We start from the raw sequence: 22,583 nt of genomic DNA, 5'->3' as shown, positions 1-22,583 counted from the left end.
TGTGAACTCCAGCCTGGGCAACACAGTGAGACCCTGTCTCTTTAAAAAAAAAAAAAAAAAAAAAAAAAAAAAAAGCAGGGGATGGGCTGCAGGGGCTTAGGTGTAGGCATTGGCTTAAGTGTGGCTGGAGGTAGGTTTGTTGGCTTGGTGGAGGGAGGAAGGAGCTTATGTCTTATGGCTTCACTTTCCTAAGTGGATTATATACATAAGGCAGTAAGGGAGTGTGAGAGGGCTGACTGTGGACATGATCTGATGTGGGGAAAAGCAAAGCAAGCCTACTAGAGATTCAAAGTAGGATCCTTTGGTAACATTGTGTCCGTTTGAGCTTTATCATCATTACAGTGAAATCTGCACAGCTCAGCTGTAATTTTCTTCTGGGAATATTCAGCTCTTCAGGTGCAGGTAACAGGCAAAGGGAAGGGTTCACCCAGGTCTGGTGTCTTAAACAGGGACATGCCACAGGGGGACAGAATGCCGGGATGGAGGGTGTTCAGGAAGCAGCGATTGTATAATGGACCATGTGACAACCTGGATAAACTGGGAGCGAGCTGATGGCACGGAGGTAGGCTGAAGAATGCCTGCGCATGTATTTCAGGAAATAAACAGGAAATGGTGTTCCGGAAGCGCTCGACTGTGTAACCTCTAAGAAAGCAGGCCCCAAAGCTGCACTGTCAATGCTTGTTTTTTTTGAGATGGAGTCTCTGCCGCCCAGGCTGGAGTGCAGTCGCGGGATCTCGGCTCACTGCAACCTCTGCCTCCCGGGTTCAAGTGATTCTCCTGCCTCAGCCTCCGGAGTAGCTGGGATTACAGGCGCGCACCACCACACCCAGCTAATTTTTATATTTTTAGTAGAGATGGGGTTTCACCGTGTTGGTCAGGCTGGTCTCAAACTCCTGACCTCTGACCTCCTGATCCTCCTGCCTCGGCCTCCCAAAGTGCTGGGATTACAGGCGTGGGCCACCATGCCCAGCCTCTATTACATTTTTTTTTTTTTTTTTGAGACAGGGTCTTACTCTGTCACCCAGGCTGGAGTGTAGTGGCGTGATCTCAGCTCGCTGCAACCTCCACCTCCTAGGTTCAAGTGATTCTCTTGCCTCAGCCTCCAAGTAGCTAGGATTACAGGCAGACACCACCATGCCCAGCTAATTTTCTTTGCATTTTTTTTTGGTAGAGATGGAATTTTATCATGTTGGCCAGGCTGGTCTCTAACTCCTGACCTCAGGTGATCTGCCCGCCTTGGCCTCGTAAAATGCTAGGATTACAGGTGTGAGCCATTGTGCCTGGCCTCTTCAGGCTTTGATGTATCTTACCAAATTGCCCTCCAAAAGGAACATAAAATTTATATTAAGTTCTTCTCCATTTGAAATATCTAGGGTGGTTTTGCTTTCCTGATTGATGGAATAGCCCACCATTGAAATTATCTTTGAATATCCTACAGGAGTTGTGCCTGACTGCCTGACACTTTTTTTGTTGTTTTTTTTTGAGACGGAGTCTCGCTCTGTCGCCCAGGCTGGAGTGCAGTGGCCGGATCTCTGCTCACTGCAAGCTCCGCCTCCCGGGTTCACGCCATTCTCTTGCCTCAGCCTCCCGAGTAGCTGGGACTACAGGCGCCCGCCACCTCGCCCGGCTAGTTTTTTGTATTTTTTTAGTAGAGACGGGGTTTCACCGTGTTAGCCAGGATGGTCTCGATCTCCTGACCTCGTGATCCGCCCGTCTCGGCCTCCCAAAATGCTGGGATTACAGGCTTGAGCCACCGCGTCCGGCCCACATTTTTTTTTTTTTTTTTGGAGACGGAGTCTCACTCTGTCGCCCAGGCTGGAGTGCAGTGGCCGGATCTTGGCTCACTGCAAGCTCCGTCTCCCGGGTTCACGCCATTCTCCTGCCTCAGCCTTCCCGAGTAGCTGGGACTACAGGCGCCCGCCACCTCGCCCGGCTAGTTTTTTGTATTTTTTAGTAGAGACGGGGTTTCACCGTGTTAGCCAGGATGGTCTCGATCTCCTGACCTCGTGATCCGCCCGTCTCAGCCTCCCAAAGTGCTGGGATTACAGGCTTGAGCCACCGCGCCCGGCCTTTTTTTTTCTTTTCTTTTAAGCGTCTGGTCTGTCACTGTCCCCCAGGCTGGAGTACATGGTGCCATCATAGCTCACTGCAGCCTCAAACTCCTGAGCTCAAGTGATCCTCCCACCTCAGCCTTCTGAGTAGCTAAGACCATAGGCTGCACTACCGCACCTGGCTAGCACCTTTCAATAAATATAACAGAGTGTCCCCTCCCCTCCTTTCCTCCCATCCTCCCTTCCTTCTTTCTTTTTTTTTTTTTTTGTATTTTTAGTAGAGATGGGGTTTCACTGTGTTAGCCAGGATGGTCTCGATCTCCTGATCTTGTGATCTGCCCACCTCGGCCTCCCAAAGTGCTGGGATTACAGGCGTGAGCCACCGTGCCTGGCCCCTTCCTTCCTTTTTATAGAGACAAGTTCTCACTATGTTGCCAGGCTGGTCTCGAACTCCTGGGCTCAAGTGATACTCCTGCCTTGGCCTCCCAAAGTGCTGGGATTACAGACGTGAGCCACTGTGCCTGGCCTAAGCCAGTTTTTCTACAAGCAATGGAAGAGACTGCTATTTTTTGTTTGTTTTCAGTTAAATACCAGGTAAGTTCAGTGACTTGCTTTGACAGGACATCCTGTATGAAAAATACTTATCTTTGAACACTAGAATCAAACTCAGGAAGATGAGCTATGTACACTATGATAGGTACAAGGGAAAGAGACCTGTTTGAGGGAACGGGATTCACAACATCCACCTAACGCGAATATGATACATATGTACATGGAGAGCAGACATCTAAACAACTGGAAACACAGCAGAAGGGCATATGCTTTTCTGAAATTGTTAACTTTCTCCTTTTCATTCAGTACCCATCTAGCTGAACTCACGTAATGAAATGTTCATAGAATGTGACCCTATTCTCTGCTACAATTAGAGGGATTTGTGAAACTTTTGTCCTTTAATAAAACCATTAGTTGTAATTATTTATTAAATCAATCCATATGCTCCTCTTTCTTTTCACATTCAAATACACTTTAATATGAATGGCAATACATTTTAATGCTCTAGAGGAAAGAGTAGAACTCTGGCCATTGTACATTCTTTATTAAACATCAATACTGAAAACAGATTTACTGACACATATATATAAAAATATAATCAAACTGATAAAAAGGGACAAGAAATAGTAATCTCTCTCTCATGTGGTGGTGCGACTTTGGCTCACTGCAACCTCCGCCTCCTGGGTTCAACTGATTCTCCTGCCTCAGCCTCCCAAGTTGAAATTACAGGTGAGTACCACCACACCTGGCTAATTTTTGCATTTTTAGTAGTGACAGGTCTTCACCATGTTGGTCAGGCTGGTCTCGAACTCCTGATCTCAGATGACCCACTGGCGTCAGCCTCCCAAAGTGCTGGAATTACAGGCGTGAGCCACGGCGCCTGGCCTTCACTTTCTTTTTCTATGTCCTCTCCTTCACTATCGTCTTCATAATAAAAGATGTCTCGAAACGGGAAAACTTGCTTGGGTGCTGCAGGAGTCTGGATTTCAGTGCCTTTTTTCTGCAACATCTTTTCTAACTTTTCTTTAAGGAAAGGTAGAGTCGTCTCATAAAGGTAGTCGATGATCTCTACAGAAAAGAAATTTAATTGTGCAATTATCTGTCTGTACAAGGCCTCTTTTTTTTTTTTTTTTTTTTTTTTGAGACGGAGTCTCGCTCTGTCGCCCAGGCTGGAGTGCAGTGGCCGGATCTCAGCTCACTGCAAGCTCCGCCTCCCGGGTTCACGCCATTCTCCTGCCTCAGCCTCCCGAGTAGCTGGGACTATAGGCGCCCGCCGCCTCGCCTGGCTAGTTTTTTGTATTTTTTAGTAGAGACGGGGTTTCACCGTGTTAGCCAGGATGGTCTCGATCTCCTGGCCTCGTGATCCGCCCGTCTCGGCCTCCCAAAGTGCTGGGATTACAGGCTTGAGCCACCGCGCCCGGCCTGGACAAGGCCTCTTATCACGGTTGAGGCATACAGGAGACTGGTAATGACTATGAACTGCTCCTGTTATTGCTGTGTGTAAGGTCTGGTTCCAATTGGTTTACTCACATTCACTTCTTCAATCCTTGCAAAAATCCTATGAGTTAGGCACTATTTTTAACTTGTTTTTCAACTGAGGAAACCAAGGCATCAAGACATTAAGAGACTTGCCCAGGGCCATGGAGTTCATAAGGATTCAAACCCAGGTAGTGATGTCTGCTGAACGCAAAGACGCATTTCATCACAGCCCAGGATACGATATCATCCAAATGGTGGGTCCAGGAGAAACACCAGTGCTGCACAGACACTGAGAGAGAGCACAGGCCTGCAAGTTTGTTAGTGAAAATCCAGGCTCTGGACTCGGTCTAGAGACTAGGAATTGGTAGATCTGAAATGAGGCCCAGAAATTTGTATCTTTTTTTTTTTTTTTTTTTTTTTTTGAGATAGGGTCTGGCTGTGTCACCCCAGCTGGAGTGCAGCGGTGCGATCACTGCAGCCTGGAACTCCCAGGCTCAAGCAATCCCCCCGCTCAGCCTCCCAAGTAACTGGGAACACAGACATGCACCACCATTCCCGGATAATTTTTGTATTTTTTGTAGAGATAGGGGTGTGTGGTGGGGGTGGGAGGGTCTCTCTAGGTTGCCCAGGATGGTCTTGAATTCCTCGTCTTAGGCGATCCTCCTACCTTGGCCTCTCAAAAAGTGTTGGGATTACAGACATAAGCCACTGCATCTGGCCAGGAATTTGTGTTTTTAACAAGTTTCTCACATGGCTCTGATGATCCGAGTTTGGGACTTACATATCTAAAACATCCACAAATGGCTACAAAGAAGGAACTGGGTGTCTTTCATTCTTTCTGGAATGCGTGTATGCTTCTGTGTGTATGTGCATGTGTATGTGTGTACGTGCATGTGGTGTGTGTGAGTGCATGCATGTGGTGTGGTGCACAGGCATGTCGTGTGCATGTGCTGTGTGCACATGAGTGTGTGTGTGAGAGATGGTAACACCAGCAGGACTCAACTATTTACAGAGTGGTCACTAAGTGTCAAGCACCGGGATGACCACACCTTACACGTTCATGGCCTCATTTAGGACTTCGGAAAGTCCTGCCACGTAGGGATTACACCTGCCTGTTTCCACCATTTTGCAGCTGACGAAGCTGAGGCTCTAAGTCCAGTCACTTGCCGAGGTGACTTTCATTACCAGCATGTGGCACCAAACGCCATGTTCTTAGCCATATAAATATTAACAATACTAACCTGGAAAAGTCTTTTTCTGCCAAAATGGAACATAGATAGCTTTCAGCCTAGAAAATTTCGTTTGAACATAAGATGGAGGAACATCACTTTAGAAAAGGAAAGAAAAGATAAAAAGCAAGTTAGTTTAAAAATCTATGATTTCAATACAGTGTAGTCAGTACATTGATTCAGGTGAGGTTTATAGCTTTACATAAACATAAGATCATCATACATGTGTGATACAAATATGACACAATGTTTTGTGGAAGACAGAAAGCTATTGTTTATTTGGTTTAAAAAAAACGTAAAGGGGAAAAAGAATCAGTAGTACAGAATGGATTTGGTTTAAATTAAAATAACTTCTATCACTAGTCGAGAAGGCAAAGTATAATGCTGGCCAATGTGCTGATGCTTACCTGGTGCTCAGCCCTGCCCGAAGCACCTTAACTGCAGCAATAAATAATCCTCACGACAACTCGAGGAGGGAGCTAGCACTCCCTCCCTCGTGCTGGAGAGATGAGGAAACTGAGGCACAGAGAGGTTGCCCAAGTTCACACGGCTAATCAGGGATACAGCAGAGACTTCAGCAGGTAGTGTGACTCCAGATCCTTCCCTTTTAATCATTACACTCAGGACAACGTATTGGTCACAATTCAAAGATAGATGTTCCCTGATATTTATCTTACAAAGCTAAAAAAAGCAGATGCTTACGAGGTTTTGGTATGTTTTCAATTTACAATACATTTCAATTTACAATAAGTGGGTCAGAAATTATTCTTTAATTTTTTTTTTTTTTTTTTTTGAGACAGAGTCTCGCTCAGCCCAGGCTGGAGTGCAGTGGCGCGATCTCAGCTCACTGCAAGCTCCGCCTCCTGGGTTCACGCCATTCTCCTGCCTCAGCCTCCCGAGTAGCTGGGACTACAGGCGCCCGCCACCGTGCCCGGCTGATTTTTTGTATTTTTAGTAGAGATGGGGTTTCACCGTGGTCTCGATGTCCTGACCTTGTGATCCGCCCGCCTCGGCCTCCCAAAGTGCTGGGATTACAGGCGTGAGCCACCGCGCCCGGCCAATTGTTTTTTAAAGTAAAAACCACCAACTTAACTTATTGGGCACTTTTTCCTAATAAAAGGGGAACATTCAAAAACAATTAACTAATCCAGTAGTTAAAATAATTAGCATGAAGAATTTGATCTGTTAAGTATGTAGAGGTAAAAGGTGATCAGATTCTTCCAGCCTCTTCATTACAGTAATCACTAGCTGAGGACGTATGTGCCAGGTACCAGACTATGTCTCTTTCTTGCATTATCTTTTTTTTGGGGGGGGATGGAGTCTCGCTGTGTCACCCAGGCTGGAGTGCAGAGGCACATTCTCGGTTCACTGCAACCTCTGCCTCCAGGGTTCAAGTCGTTCTCCTGGCTCAGCCTCCTGAGTAGCTGGGAATACATGTGCCCGCCACCACGCCAGGCTAAATTTTTGTATTTTTAGTAGAGACAGGGTTTCACCATGCTGGCCAGACTGGTCTTGAACTCTTGACTTCAGGTGATCCACCCGCCTTGGCCTCCCAAGTGCTGGGACTCCAGGCGTGAGCCACTGCACCTGGCCCATTATCTCCTTTAGCCCTCCTAATGGCCTATTAAATCATTATGCCCATGAGGAAACAAAAGGCTCAGACAAATAGGTAACAATTGCCCGCAGACTTTAAGTGGAGTCCCTGGACTCTATGCCAAATCTGTCTCACTCTGAAACCCCAGCTCTAAGGCAGCCTGTGCCTTTCCCCTTCCCATGATGCTGTGCGCCCAACATGCTGCAGACCCAAGCCCATGCTTCGAGAAATAACAATAATTGATCTGGACATTTTAAAACTAAGCAAGTGTTACATCTCATTAGGTGGAGATGCTATCCTTAAATCCTGCTTATATCATTCACAAAGAAGTCTTTAAGAATCTGAGGAGACTGAACCTTCAATATAAATTTTACCATTTTAATTTGTTATTAAAACTTTGAGAGTATATAGTATTTCAAACAGTATTTGACTAGATGCCAGAAACTCTATCTTAGAGTTTTGAGATGTGTAAATCTTTTTTTTTTTTTTTTTTTTTTTTTTTTTTTTTTTTTGAGACGGAGTCTTGCTCTGTCGCCCAGGCTGGAGTGCAGTGGCGCGATCTCGGCTCACTGCAAGCTCCGCCTCCTGGGTTTACGCCATTCTCCTGCCTCAGCCTCCTGAGTAGCTGGGACTACAGGCGCCCGCCACCGCGCCCGGCTAATTTTTTGTATTTTTAGTAGAGACGGGGTTTCACCGTGGTCTCGATCTCCTGACCTTGTGATCCGCCCGCCTCGGCCCCCCAAAGTGCTGGGATTACAGGCGTGAGCCACCGCGCCCGGCGAGATGTGTAAATCTTAAATAGATAATCAGTTCATCAGTTACCCCCAGCCTGGATTTCGTGGGGCCCTTTTATTTATTTTTATTTTTTTGAGACAGGGTCTCACTTATGTCACCCAGGCTGGAATGCAGTGGCGTGATCTCGGCTCACTGCAACTTCTGTCTCCCAGGCTCAAGTGATCCTCCCACCTCAGCCTCCAGAGTAGCTGGGACAACAGGCATGTGTCACCACACCCAGCTTAATAATCAGTTTTTAAACATGTAGTTTTACTTAAAACCATAAAAACCCATTTTAATTTTAAAAATCATGTGATTTGAAGAAATGTCACAAAGTATACACAAATTTAATGGAAAAGTTTTTTTTTTTTTTTTTTTGAGACGGAGTCTGGCTCTGTCGCTCAGGCTGGAGTGCAGTGACGCAATCTCGGCTCACTGCAGCCTCCGTCTCCCGGGTTCAAGCAATTCTGCCTCAGTCTCTCCACTAGCTGGGATTACCGGTGCCTGCCACCATGCCCAGCTAATTGTTGCATTTTAGTAAAGATGGGGTGATAGGATTTCACCATGTTGGACAGGTTGGTCTCAAACTCCTGACCTCAAGCAATCCACCTGTCTTGGCCTCCCAAAGTGCTGGGATTACAGGCGTGAGCCACCACGCCCGGCCGGAAAGTTGAATTTTTAAAAAGTGGTTTGACATTATAAAGGGCTTTGTCAATGTAAGTCGTTCTCAAGATGGGCGCTGGTGGGGTGCACATCAGCGTCACCTCCTTCAAAGCACCTGGCACCCTCCCTGCTTGGGGCCTATGGTGCTGAAGACTGGGTACCCTGCCCCTCAGATGAGCTAGAAAAGAAAAGGCTTTGGGACCACGGCATGTATCTGTGAATCCTGGCAGGGCTTGGACTGAGAGTTTCCAATTCTCCACATTCAAGAAGAAAGAGACGGAGTATCCTTTCTTGTTTGGTTATAATCCCAAACCATAAACAACTAACCACGAGAACCAGTTTAAATCCTTCTTTTTTTTTTTTTTTTTTTTTTTTTTTTTTTTTGAGACGGAGTCTCGCTCTGTCGCCCAGGCTGGAGTGCAGTGGCCGGATCTCAGCTCACTGCAAGCTCTGCCTCCCGGGTTTACGCCATTCTCCTGCCTCAGCCTCCCGAGTAGCTGGACTGCAGGGGCCCGCCACCTCGCCCGGCTAGGTTTTTTTTTGTATTTTTTAGTAGAGACGGGGTTTCACCGTGTTAGCCAGGATGTCTCCATCTCCTGACCTCGTGATCCGCCCGCCTCGGCCTCCCAAAGTGCTGGGATTACAGGCTTGAGCCACCGCGCCCGGCCAGTTTAAACCCTTCTTAATGGTTCCACAGAATATTGACTAGAAACAAAACAAAACCTTTCCTAATGGACCAATGGCGACCTCACACCAGTAACCACACTTCTGGAAGTCAGACAGGCTGCAGCAGCCTCACCCCACTGTCTACCTTCCAAAACCAAAGGCCAAGCGATCCCTCAACATCCCTGCATCTGAAAGTCACTGATCCCCGAGCCCCATGATGCTCGACAACACGTAGAGGGCCTGTGTGCTGCAGCCCAGCTCTCCCTTGCTTAGCAAGCAGTTAAGTTCAGATATCGAGAGTGGTGGCCTCTCCAATCACAGGAACGGATTAAAAAGGAAGAGCTGTGTACAGTGAAGGCTCACAGTGAAGGTAAAGAGAGACAGCTTATAAACACAAAAGCCATGTTCAATCTCACTTCACAGATGAGAAATGCAAATGAAAACCACAAGGAAACCGACAGAAGCTTAAAGAGAAACAGGATCTTTATATAGTCTCAAAATGTCTCCCCACAGCCATTTCTTACCACCAAAGGAAGAACCAGTATTTTTATACAGTGGGGAAAAGAGGCAGATGCTGCCTTAGCCAAATAATCAAAACGAGAATCATGTGCCTCGTGACATAATGCAGTGATAGAAAACATCAGGAATATGCTGTACTCCTGCCCAAAGGACACAGCCTGAATCTCCTCAAGTGGAAATACCAGACAAGTGTCAACTGCGGACATTCCACAAAACACCTAGTCCGTATTCCTCCAAAATTTCACTACCATCAACAGCAAAGATGGACGACGTTCATAGATTAAAAGACAGTAAGAAAGGCCTGGCGTGGTGGCTCACATCTGTAATCCCAGCACTTTGAGAGGGATTAAGGCCAGGAGTTCGAAACTAGCCTGGACAACATGGCAAAACCCCATCTCTTCACTTAAGGCCAGGAGTTCAAGACTAGCCTGGGCAACATGGCGAAACCCCATCTCTACTAAAAATACACACACACGCACACACACACACACACACACACAAAAGGTTGGGTGTGGTGGCTCACGCCTGTAATCTCAGCAATTTGGGAGGCTGAAGTGGGTGGATCGAAGTGGGTGGATCACTTGAGGTCAGGAGTTTGAGACCAGCCTAGCCAACATGGTGAAACCTTGTCTCTATTAAAAATACAAAAATTAGCCAGGTGTGGTGGCAGTTACCTGTAATCCCAGCTACTCGGAGGCTGAGACAGGAGAACTGCTTGAACCCAGAAGGTGGAGGTTGCAGGGAACTGAGATCATGCTGTTGCACTCCAGCTTGGGCGACAAGAGTGAAAATCCGTCTCAAAAAAAAAAAAAAAAAAAAAAAGAAAATTAACTAATTGAAAAAAAAAAAAATTTAGCCAGGCAGGGTGGTGCATGCCTCTAATTCCAGCTATTCAGATGGCTGAGGCACAAGAATTGCTTGAACCCAGGAGGCAGAGGGTGCAGTGAGCCGAGACCACGCCATTGCACTCCAGCCTGGGCAACAGAGTGAGACTGTTGTCTCCAAAAAAAAAAAAAGGACACCAAGGAAATGGAACAGTTAAAGGGGGGAAATGCTACCAAGGACATCACTGGGAGGACTGGTGAAATCTGAATGTAGACTATGTTTTAGAGGGTGGTACTATATCATTGTGAAACTTCCTGATTCTCGATTTGTACTGTGGTTATGTAAAATAACATCCTTGCTTGGAAAGTGGTATCTGCCACTAACTCTTGAATGGTTATGGGAAAAACCGTATTCCTTTGGAGGAGGGGGACAGGGATGATAAAGTTAATGTAGCAGAATGTTCAGAAGAGGCGACTCTGGGTGAAGGGGATGCGGGGTTCTTTCTGTTATTCTTACAACTTGTTTAGCTTTTTGAAGCCTTTAAGAGACTTTGCACACATCTCATTTGCCTTTCTTGTGTGTCTTCGGTGGCAGGTGGGCTGGAGGGAGGGCTGGTCTGATTTGGTCCAGAGCACAGAGACTGGAAGTCTCGAATAAACACACACATCGCAGCTTTCCTGTTCTGTGGCGCTGGCTGGCACGCCACCCTGCAACCCAGGCAGTGTTTCTTCACCCAAGACTGTATCTTGGCGCTCTCTGTGCCCCCCCACCGAGGGGCTTTCTCATTATTTTTTGTAGCTATAAAGAATTTCACTGTGGCCAGACGTGATGGCTCACGCCTGTAATCCCAGCACTTTGGGAGGCTGAGGCGGGTGGATCACGAGGTCAGGAGATCGAGACCATCTTGGCTAACATGGTGAAACCCCGTCTCTACTAAAAATACAAAAAATTAGCCAGGCGTGGTAGTGGGCGCCTGTAGTCCCAGCTACTCGGGAGGCTGAGGCAGGAGAATGGCGTGAACCCAGGAGGCAGAGCTTGCAGTGAGCAGAGATGGTGCCACTGCACTCCAGCCTGGGTGACAGAGCAAGACTCTGTCTCAAAAAAAAAAAAAAAAAAAAGAATTTCACTGTATGGGTAAAATATATATATAGTCAGTCTCCTATTAACAGGCATTTTGCAGTCAGTTACTTTGTATACAAGTCATTTCATGGATGTGTGAAGTTGTTTTGTAGAATGTATTTTAGAAATGGAATTACTTGATTCCAAATGGAATTATTAGAATTATTTGAATTTTGAAAGGTACTAAGGCTGCAAAGTATGTAAAATTTACCAAAAAAGATAACAATAATTGGAGGGAGTGAATGTAGATGTTGAATAAGGATGGCTGGAGTTTGACAGTTGCTAAATTGGTTCATTTATTTTGTTATCTGTCTAAAATTTTCCTAATAAAGTTTCTGAAAAAATAATTGGGCATTGCTAATAAAGCAGTACTTAGAAGAAAACATATGGCCTTAAATGTATATTACAAAGAAAGAAAAATGGCAAATGAGCTAAGAACCCATCTCAAGAGGTTGAAAAACAGCAGCAAGATAAACTCAAAGAGAGCTGAAGGGAGGGTATGATAAGGAGCTGACATTAGAATAATCACAAGATAGGGTCAATGCAATCAAAGCTGGTGTTTTGAAAAGGCAATCTCTGGTAACTCCTATTCGAGGAGTAAAAAAAGAAAGTAGGTATAAATAGCCAACAATAGCCATCAGGACATTACTCAGATCCTGCAGACATTTTGCATAAACCATCTCTGGAAAATAGACACTGGTTTCCTGCAGGGCTGTGTGGCTGGTGAGTGGTGAGGGGACACTTTTCACTGTGTTTCCTTTCATGTTTCTTTTTTCTTTTCTCTTTTTTTTTTTTTTTTTGAGATGGAGTCTTGCTCTGTTGCCCAGGCTGGAGTGCAATGGCACGATCTCGGCTTACTGCAACTTCTGCCTCCTAGGTTCAAGCAATTCTCCTGCCTCAGCCTCCTGGGTAACTGGAACTACAGGCACTTGCCATCGTGCCTGGCTAATTTTTGTATTTTTGTAGAGACGGAGTTGAACCATGTTTGCCAGGCTGGTGTTGAACTCCTGACCTCAGGTGACCTGCCCACCTCGGCCTCCCAAAGTGCTGGGATTACAGGCAAGAGCCACGGTGCCTGGCCTATGTTTCTTCAATTCTGGACTATGTAATCTATTACCTATTCCAAAAAAAAAGGTAAAATCAAACTGACCAGTCAAGTCCTTTTTCCTTACGGGTGGGGCATGATACTCAGTTCTGTATTTGAATTGTCACACACAACTAAAATGTTCTAACTGGGAACCAACCAAGTCATTTAACCAGTGCTAAAGCACGGGGTCTCGGCAGGGTAGCACATCAGTCACCTGGAGCTCTGAACTATCCCAATGGCCAGACCCCACACACCAGACCAATCCCATTCACGAGAAGCCAGACCCCCACACCAGACCAATCCTATTCATGTGGCACTTGTATTTTTTTTTTTTTTTTTTGAGACGGAGTCTGGCTCTGTTGCCCAGGCTGGAGTGCAGTGGCGCAATCTCGGCTCACTGCAAGCTCCGCCTCCCGGGTTCACGCCATTCTCCTGCCTCAGCCTCCCGAGTAGCTGGGACTACAGGCGCCTGCCACCTCGCCCGGCTAATTTTTTGTATTTTTTTTAGTAGAGACGGGGTTTCACCGTGGTCTCGATCTCCTGACCTTGTGATCCGCCCGCCTCGGCCTCCCAAAGAGTTGCGATTACAGGCGTGAGCCACCGTGCCCGGCCCGGCACTTGTATTTTTTAAAAGTTCCCCAGATGATTTTGAAGTGAGAGCTGGGCTGAAAACCAGAGAATTGCTAGTGCTTACAAAGTTTCAAATTGGGTACACAAAGGTCACTGGAACTCCTGGATGTCTAGAGCGTGTGCTGTGTTGTCAACTGTCTGGAGTCCCCTGAGGCGTGGGAGTCTGGCCTGCAGACCCACCCAGCCCATTGCTACCATCGTTTTACTCACTGTCCTGGGCCACCTGGCCCCTTTCCAGTCCCCTGAATGTGCCCAGCCAGCGCCGGCTCAAGGTGTCTGCATTCACTACTCTGTCCGAACACCCTTCAGTCTCCTCATCCCCGCATGGCTACCCTGCCACCAATTCGGCTTCCAAAGTCTTCCCTAACCACCCTGATTGCCCCCAGTCCCTTCTACTCTATTTTTGTTTTCTTTTTGGTACCATGCTGTCTGAAATGAGCTTATCTGTTTACAGTCTCTTCCCAGAACTAAATGTGAGTTCCTAAAGTCCTTATTCATCACTACGTTTTGCGCCTGGTATACAGAAGGTAGTCAATAATTATTATTAGTTTGATATCATTATCATCAATGTAGTTTTTAGGTTAATTCTTTTTTTTTTTTTTTTTTTTTTTTTGAGACGGAGTCTCGCTCTGTGGCCCACGCTGGAGTGCAGTGGCCGGATCTCACTTCACTGCAAGCTCCGCCTCCCGGGTTTACGCCATTCTCCTGCCTCAGCCTCCCGAGTAGCTGGGACTACAGGCGCCCACCATCTCGCCCAGCTAGTTTTTTTTTGTATTTTTTAGTAGAGACGGGGTTTCACCGTGTTAGCCAGGATGGTCTCGATCTCCTGACCTCGTGATCCGCCCGTCTCGGCCTCCCAAAGTGCTGGGATTAGAGGCTTGAACTACCGCGCCCGGCCCAGATGAATTCTATACTATACAAAACTTGGTATTTGTGTCAGCAGAATGGACACTCTACCAGGCAAGGAACTTGGTTTTTGTTCAATGCTGTATCCCCAGAGCCTAGAAAAATGCCTGGCATAGAGGCACTTGTATTTGGTGGCTGAAGAGTAATGCTGAACCTTTGATTTTTCAATAATTGGAATTGATAAAAGGTATGTACTGGGAAAATTCACTCTATTGTTACTAAAGTCCCTATAATATCACCTCCAATACCTGCCAAGGTCAACTAGACTGTATGGTAATATTTTCTTTCTTTTTTTTTTTTTTTGGAGACAGAGTCTCGCTGTGTCCCCCAGGCTGGAGTGCAGTGGCGCGACCTCGGCTCACTGCAAACTCCGCCTCCCGGGTTCACGCCATTCTCCTGCCTCAGCCTCCCGAGTAGCTGGGACTACAGGCGCCCACAACCGCGCCCGGCTAATTTTTTGTATTTTTAGTAGAGACGGGGTTTCACCGTGGTCTCGATCTCCTGACCTTGTGATCCGCCCGCCTCGGCCTCCCAAAGTGCTGGGATTACAGGCGTGAGCCACCGCGCCCGGCTAATTTTTTGTATTTTTAGTAGAGACGGGGTTTCACCGTGGTCTCGATCTCCTGACCTTGTGATCCGCCCGCCTCGGCCTCCCAAAGTGCTGGGATTACAGGCGTGAGCCACCGCGCCCGGCCGGTAATATTTTCTTTCACAATTATTTTTCCACTGGAAAACTGAAATAGGAGGGAGGTGGGTGGGCCATTGGTATTATGCTCTAGCTAAAATCTGTCATCACAAAACACCTGAGGCGTGATGATCTATGCGACACTAAAAAAAGGGAAGAAAAATCAAAAACATATCCAACTAATGATGTATTTTGTGTCATGAAAACCTGATCTACCTAGCAACTCAGAGCCTTTACGTATACATTGCTCCTAAAATTATTGTTTCCTCTGCACTAACAAATTGGTTTCCTAGCAAATACACTGAATTTTTTTTTTTTTTTTTGAGACAGAGTCTCGCTCTGTCACTCAGGCTGGAGTGCAGTGGCACGATCTTGGCTCACTGCAACCTCCGCCTCCTGGGTTCATGCCATTCTCCTGCCTCGGCCTTCCGCATAGCTGGGACTACAGGCACCCCCTGCCTCAGCCTCCCAAGTGGCTGGGACTACAGGTGCCTGCCACCACGCCCCGCTAATTTTTTGTATTTTTAGTAGAGATGGGGTTTCACCGAATACACTGAATTTTAAGCACCACTTATACAAAATTCCAAATGCAGCATCATTATCAGCCCTGTAAGATGATAGAGAGTCATTATATTTATTAAGTCATCTCTATATTTTAATTACTTTAATATTAAACAAATGGTCTTACCCTATGGCACTAGCAAGATCTTCCCAGTCTATTTCATTAGTATCTTCCACATTTATTTCATACAACCTGTGAGAAAAAATACAAATTAAATTGTCAAGCAAAAATCAGCATGCTAGCCATCTTCATGGACGCGTGGAGTGTTAAGAGCTGGAAGGTATCCATGCTTTCGCCCCATGCCAGCTCCCTCATTACACATGCACAGTGAGGTCAGCATCCCAGCCCAAGGTTAACCCAGGTCAGTGAGTTGCTGGGCTGCAGAGATGGGCTGAAAAGACCTCTCTCCTCCTCTGAGCCCTTTGTGTCTCTCACCAAACCATGTTGCTTTCTCACAGCAAAAAACACCACCTCATCATTCAACATAGACACACAGTAAAGAGGACATCTGTACTATGTGACAGACACTGTGAAGGTCTTTTTTTTTTTTAAATACTGGGTCTCGCTGTGTCACCCTGGCTGGACTGCAGTGGCGTGATCGTGGCTCACTGCAGCCTCAACCTCCTGGGCTCAGGCGACTCTCCCACCTCAGCCTCTTAAGAAGCTGGAACCATAAGCACGTGGCACCATGCCTGGCTAATTTTTTAGATTTTTTTTTGTAGAGACAGTCTCCACATGTTGCTCAGGCTAGTCTCAAACTCCTGGGCTCAAGCGATCTTCCTGGCCTCCCAGTGTTGGGATTATGGGCACGAGGCACCACGCCGAGCCGGTTAAGACCTTAAAGCGCACACATTCATTTACAGTAACCCTCCCCCCGACCTACAGACAGGGAAACAGTGCCAAGAGACTCAGTCACAGGCTCCAGATTGCATGACTAATAGGTGGGGCCAACACTGGAACCCAGGCCTGTTTGACTAGAGATGCCCTTCTTGGATCTGCTAATCTATGCTGTTGCTCTAGCAGGGAAGACTGGGCGGGGGCATAGGAAAGAGCATCAGGAAACCCACAGTGAGCCTTCGGCAGGGCTCACGTGTGAGGCAGAGGGAAAGAAGGCGGACAGCAGGGCCAGAACCCACAGGCTCCTGCTGCTCTTTGCTGTTCCTCAGTCGACGTGGGCCAGGTCCACTAGTCTCACAGGCATCACAAAACGGGCCCATGTCTCCCTTTTCCTCGTCACCCTTCAACACTTTAGCGCGGACCCTGCATGGACCAGGAACTCAAAGACAAAACCAAAGACAAGCAAGGATGACACCAACGAGCTCATGCTGGAGCACAGGAGGGCTGTGTCTGAATCATTCGCCCCCATTTTCCAATGGGCGTAAATAATTTTATCCACATGAAATGCTTCAAAGACTAAAATAATTACATGGAATTATTACACAGTACGTTTCACATGTTATTTTCTTTTATCCTCCTGAAAGCACTAAGAGGTAGGTACGATTATTGTCATCCTCAGTAGATGAGTTAAGATGAGTACACTGAGACTCAGAACGGTAGGTCATAGGCCCACAATACATGCGGGAAGTGCTGGAACAGGGATTTGGACCTTGGCAATCTCACTGCAGACTCTGCTGGGTTAACAACTTCTCTTTGGCTAGAGACAGAAACAGTTAAGAGGCGTCCATTTCTATTTTTCCTACCTTTCAATAAGGCTGACCTTGGCCCGAAGGGCATTAACGCCACAGTATATGCGCCGACCATTAGTCATCCTCTTGGTTAGAATTTCTGTCCTACATTAAAAGGAAGAAAAACATAGTTTACTTTCAAGGGTAGATTTTTCATTAAAATTTCCTATATTTTTCTCATCTAAATTGCTCTCATTCAGAACCAACTTCTTTTTTTTTTTTTTTGAGACGGAGTCTGGCTCTGTCACCCAGGCTGGAGTGCAGTGGCGCGATCTTGGCTCACTGCAAGCTCCGCCTCCCGGGTTTACGCCATTCTCCTGCCTCAGCCTCCCGAGTAGCTGGGACTACAGGCGCCCGCCACCTCGCCCGGCTAGTTTTTTTTTGTATTTTTTAGTAGAGACGGGGTTTCACCGTGTTAGCCAGGATGGTCTCGATCTCCTGACCTCGTGATCCGCCCGTCTCGGCCTCCCAAAGTGCTGGGATTACAGGCTTGAGCCACCGCGCCCGGCCCCAGAACCAACTTCTAACTTTTCTTTTTTTTTGAGACGGAGTCTCACTTTGTCACCCAGGCTGGAGTGCAGTGGCACGGTCTCAGCTCACTGCAACCTCCGCTGTCCGGGTTGAAGTGATTCTCCTGCCTCAGCCTCCCAAGTAGCTGGGATTACTTACAGGTGTGCACCACCATGCCCAGTTAATTTTTGTATTTTCAGTAAAGACAAGGTTTCATCATGTTGGCGAGGCTGGTCTCGAACTCCTGGCCTCAAGTGATCCACCTGCCTAGGCCTCCCAAAGTGCTGGGATCAGAGGCATGAGCCAGAGTGCCTGGCCCTCAATTATTTTGACTATTTATACACAGACAGGCATTGCTCTTATTACCATTACCAGCTTTGGAACATCAAGTAAGACAAATTTAGTAAAGTGAGAAATGATTTGATGATTCCTCTAATGCCAAAGCTAGTGGCTGCAGGCTGACTGAAGTTTCTAGTAAAGGCAGTGACGCAATTAAAAAGATTTTAAAAGTACTAATCTTGAATAGCAAAATTTGTCACAATCTGATAGATCATTAGCTGTTATGTTTACATTCTTGGTAACGGAGATACATGATCCACATGCTGATCAACACTGTGGCTCTTAGTGAGAGCCATCCATGTTTACAGAGTTGAAATGTACCAGTGGAGGTCATTTCAATGTTACACAAGGTAAACATACACTCAGAGTTTAAGTTTACTATTTTTTATCTCAAATTAATAGCTAAATCTTGCATGTTATCTTAATTATGTTGATCCTCAACCAGTACTACCCTTAATGATCACCATGTCCTCTTTTTAACATTGGTATGTCATCCTCCAATTGAGGCTTATAATTCACTCTTCCTTTTTTTTTTTTGAGACGGAGTCTTGCACTATTGCTGGGACCGGAGTGCAATGGCGCGATCGCGGCTCACTGCAACCTCCGCCTCCCAGGTTCAAGCAATTCTCCTGCCTTAGCCTCCTGAGTAGCTGGGATTACAGATGCCCATCATCACGCTGGCTAATTTTTTTGTATTTTTAGTAGAGACAGGGTTTCCCTATGTTGGCCAGGCTGGTCTCGAACTCCTGACCTTGTGATCCACCTGCCTCAGCCTCCCAAAGTGCTGGAATTACAGGTATGAGCCACCGTGCCTGGCCCTCACTCTTCCTTCTTTTAGCTGAAAATAGAGAGTAGAAAGAGCTCTGGTTCCTTCAACATTCCCTGTTCTTTGGAGTTTATTTCCCTGGAGTTGTAAGGTATATAAGCAGTGTGATCTAGGAGTCTGCTTTTAACATAAAATATGCCTACTCTGGATTTCACTCCTACTATTTATTATTCAAGAGCCAATGAGTGCCCTTCGTGTGCAAGGTGGGGGGTCATGAGCACGCAGAACCACTGGTTTGAGGAGTTTGCTGCAGCTGGACATCCAGCTGTGCAACTCTCCTGGTCCTGGAAAAGCTATATCCAGCAAAGAATGTGTGGCAGGAGCAGAACTGAAACTATCTCCATGTGACTGATGTAGCCAGGAGCACATCTACCTCACTTCATCTGAGGAACCGCGGAAGCAGAAAGCATTAGAAGGGCGGAGCTGTGGCCAGGCGCGGTGGCTCAAGCCTGTAATCCCAGCACTTCGGGAGGCCGAGATGGGTGGATCACGAGGTCAGGGGATCGAGACCATCCTGGCTAACACGGTGAAACCCCGTCTCTACTAAAAAATATGAAAAACTAGTCGGGCAAGGTGGCAGGCGCCTGTAGTCCCAGCTACTCGGGAGGCTGAGGCAGGAGAATGGCATAAATCCGGGAGGCGGAGCCTGCAGTGAGCCGAGATTGCACCACTGCACTCCAGCCTGGGCAACAGAGCAAGACTCCATTTTAAAAAAAAAAAAAAGGGGGGGGGGGGCGGAGCTGTTACTGATCACTATACTTGTGATTTCTCTCTGCATGTTAGTTTTCTATCTTTTTTCTATATATATATTTTTACTTTTGTTTTTTTGAGACAGAGTCTCGCTCTGTTGCCTAGGCTGGAGTACAATGGGGCAATCTCAGCTCACTGCAACCTCCACTTCCTGGGTTCAAGCGATTCTCCTGCCTCAGCCTCCAAGGTAGCTGGGATTACTGGTGGCTGTGAGCCACCACACTTGACTAATTTTTGTATTTTTGGTAGATACAGGGTTTTGCCACATTGGCCAGGCTGGTCTTGAACTCCTCGCCTCTTGAACTTTTGTATTTTTGGCAGATACAGGGTTTTGCCACATTGGCCAGGCTGGTCTTGAACTCCCGGCCTCTTGAACTTTTGTATTTTTGGTAGATACAGGGTTTTGCCACATTGGCCAGGCTGGTCTGGAACTCTTGATCTGCCTGCCTCAGCCTCCCAAGGGGTTGGAATTACAGGTGTGAGCCACCACGCGCAGCCCCTGTCTTTTTTTCTAATGCTGCCAACAGATTGCTACCTTGTTTTATTAAAGACTTAGAAAGAGAGTAAAGAAATCAGAAGTCAATATTCAGTTTTAAAAAGGTTCAAGTTCTTTAGGAGGAAAGCATACACTCTTCAATGCATCAGGGCTAGTTACGTGCTAATTTAAATCAGAGAGTGATACGGAAGCAGCGGGGGCAGCAGACGAGACATGATTGTTCTTGACACGTAAGCTTCCACACAGCAGTTACGCAGATATTCTTGGTAACCTCAGCTCTCCACAGAAGCTGGAGAGAGAAAGAGAGAGGGAAGAACTTACCACTTACTTTTACACTGCATCCAATTTCTGGTTTGCACTTTAGCTTCTACTTCTACCCAAGATATGCCCTTGTAGAGTTTTTCCCGAACAATTGATAGGCAACTTTCAGGATTTTCTTGGAGTTTGGAATCCACCTCTTTTAACTCCTGGGGAGACATTTTCTTTAGAATCACTTCTTCAACAGCCTTGATTAGTTTCTGGGTTTCAGACTTACTCCAAGTACCACGATTTCTTTCTGTAGATACAAAAAGATGGTCTTATAGTTGCTAATCTATTTGCTTTCAAACACAATATTAAAAATGAAATGATAAATCAGATACTTTTCAGAAAATAATGGGCATCTCAATTATACAGACAAAAACCAAACACAATTATGTGCATATTAAAATGAAATTACTAACATGGTCATGGATTTTTTTTTTTTGAGACGGAGTCTTGCTCTGTCGCCCAGGCTGGAGTGCAGTGGTGTGATCTCAGCTCACTGCAAGCTCCCCCTCCCAGGTTCACGCCATTCTCCTGCCTCAGCCTCCTGAGTAGCTGGGACCACAGGCGCCCGCCACTACGCCCGGCTAATTTTTTGTATTTTTTAGTAGAGACGGGGTTTCACCATGTTCACCAGGATGGTCTTGATCTGCTGACCTCATGATCCACCCGCCTCAGCCTCCCAAAGTGTGGGATTACAGGCGTGAGCCACCGCGCCCGGCCAGTCATGGATTCTTTTTAAGAACTAAAGCTGGAAATTATTAAATAAGTCCTTTCTTAAAGCATTGTTTTATTTATTTATTTCAAAACAGTTGTTCATCCTGTTTCTGAGAACAATGTCTCCCGCATGAAACTGTGAGGTTCCCAAACGTTTAATGGGGCGGGGGGAAAATGCCAGCCAAATGGCTTTTATTTTATTTTATTTTATTTTATTTTATTTTTTTGAGATGGAGTCTCACTCTGTTGCCCAGGCTGGAGTGCAGTGGCTGGATCTCAGCTCACTGCAGGCTCCGCCTCCCGGGTTCACGCCATTCTCCTGCCTCAGCCTCCCGAGTAGCTGGGACTACAGGCGCCCGCCACCTCGCCCAGCTAGTTTTTTGTATTTTTTAGTAGAGACGGGGTTTCATCATGTTAGCCAGGATGGTCTCGATCTCCTGACCTTGTGATCCGCCCATCTCGGCCTCCCAAAGTGCTGGGATTACAGGCTTGAGCCGCCGCGCCCGGCCGGCTTTTATGTTGTACATGTACATGTCTCTTGGCCAAGAGTTCCCAGTGTAACAATAATAGCCACAGTGACACCAGCACAGTACTTGATGAAGGCACTTGAGAATTTCTGAAGGCAATTATCTATGGCAGATGCCCAGAGTATCGATGGTTCACCCTTCTTCACTGGAGACATTCACAGTCACACACAGACTGAGATCTTAAAAAGGAGTCTCACACTGGCAGCTGCTTGGCTGTGCTTTTGGTAACATTCCACAGAATGTTACATTTTCCCCTCAATAACAATCTGGATGAAAATTTAAAAATCAAGAGATTTCCAAGAAAGAAAAAAAGATATCTAGAGTTCACAAAATTAAAAAAAAAAAAAAAATTCAAGATTTTTCCTTTTTTTCTTTTTTTTCTTTTTTTTTTTTTTTTGAGACGGAGTCTCGCTCTGCCGCCCAGGCTGGAGTGCAGTGGCCAGATCTCGGCTCACTGCAAGCTCTGCCTCCCGGGTTCACGCCATTCTCCTGCCTCAGCCTCCTGAGTAGCTGGGACTACAGGCACCCGCCACCTCGCCCGGCTAGTTTTTTTTTTTGTATTTTTTAGTAGAGACGGGGTTTCACCGTGTCAGCCAGGATGGTCTCGATCTCCTGACCTCGTGATCCGCCCGTCTCAGCCTCCCAAAGTGCTGGGATTACAGGCTTGAGCCACCGCGCCCGGCCGATTTTTCCTTTTTTTCTTGGAAACTTGAAGAACTGGCTACAAGGCACTACCTGTGTGGCCGGAGTATGTGAGCCCCTGTGCTAAACAGAAACCCGATAAGGACTGTCTTCTTAAAGGAAACCTTTTAAGAAAGAGGAGATAGAGACAGGAGGTCACCAACACTGGTTCTGAGAAAAGTCCCCGCCTGACAGGCACGAACTGCATGCCTGCGTCCCTCCCAAGGTGTCCCGTGCCACCGCGGGAAAGTGACCCTCCGCCCAGGCTCTCCCACCACCAGTTTCTTGGGTTCACTTGGCAGTTATATTTGCATGGACAGTTACTGAAGTGTGGTAAAAACCAGCCTAGTGGGTAAAGGTTGCATGGCTTCACTGAATACAGGAGGAAACCAAATGAATTAGCATAGA

The 22,583-nt window shown here is 46.6% G+C and overlaps 2 protein-coding genes across 2 annotated transcripts in view; one reads left to right on the top strand and one right to left on the bottom strand.

The window, feature by feature from the left end:
• The window catches only part of GTF3C5 (general transcription factor IIIC subunit 5), an 870,547-nt gene that overhangs the window by 163,733 nt on the left and 684,231 nt on the right, over positions 1–22,583 (top strand). The window lies entirely within an intron of this gene.
• The window catches only part of TTF1 (transcription termination factor 1), a 135,896-nt gene continuing 116,441 nt past the window's right edge, over positions 3,129–22,583 (bottom strand). The window contains exons 8-12 of the mRNA XM_050759820.1: positions 20,269–20,503; positions 17,042–17,131; positions 15,468–15,533; positions 5,324–5,409; positions 3,129–3,671 (exon numbers count right to left, since the gene is read on the bottom strand). Of these exons, the coding sequence (XP_050615777.1) occupies positions 3,397–3,671; positions 5,324–5,409; positions 15,468–15,533; positions 17,042–17,131; positions 20,269–20,503 (752 nt within the window). The 3' untranslated portion in view covers positions 3,129–3,396. The remainder of the gene's footprint in view (positions 3,672–5,323; positions 5,410–15,467; positions 15,534–17,041; positions 17,132–20,268; positions 20,504–22,583) is intronic.

The sequence above is a fragment of the Macaca thibetana genome, chromosome 15 (assembly GCF_024542745.1).
Source record: "Macaca thibetana thibetana isolate TM-01 chromosome 15, ASM2454274v1, whole genome shotgun sequence".
Taxonomy (NCBI): Eukaryota; Metazoa; Chordata; class Mammalia; order Primates; family Cercopithecidae; genus Macaca; species Macaca thibetana.
This window is presented reverse-complemented; position numbering and strand designations above follow the sequence as displayed.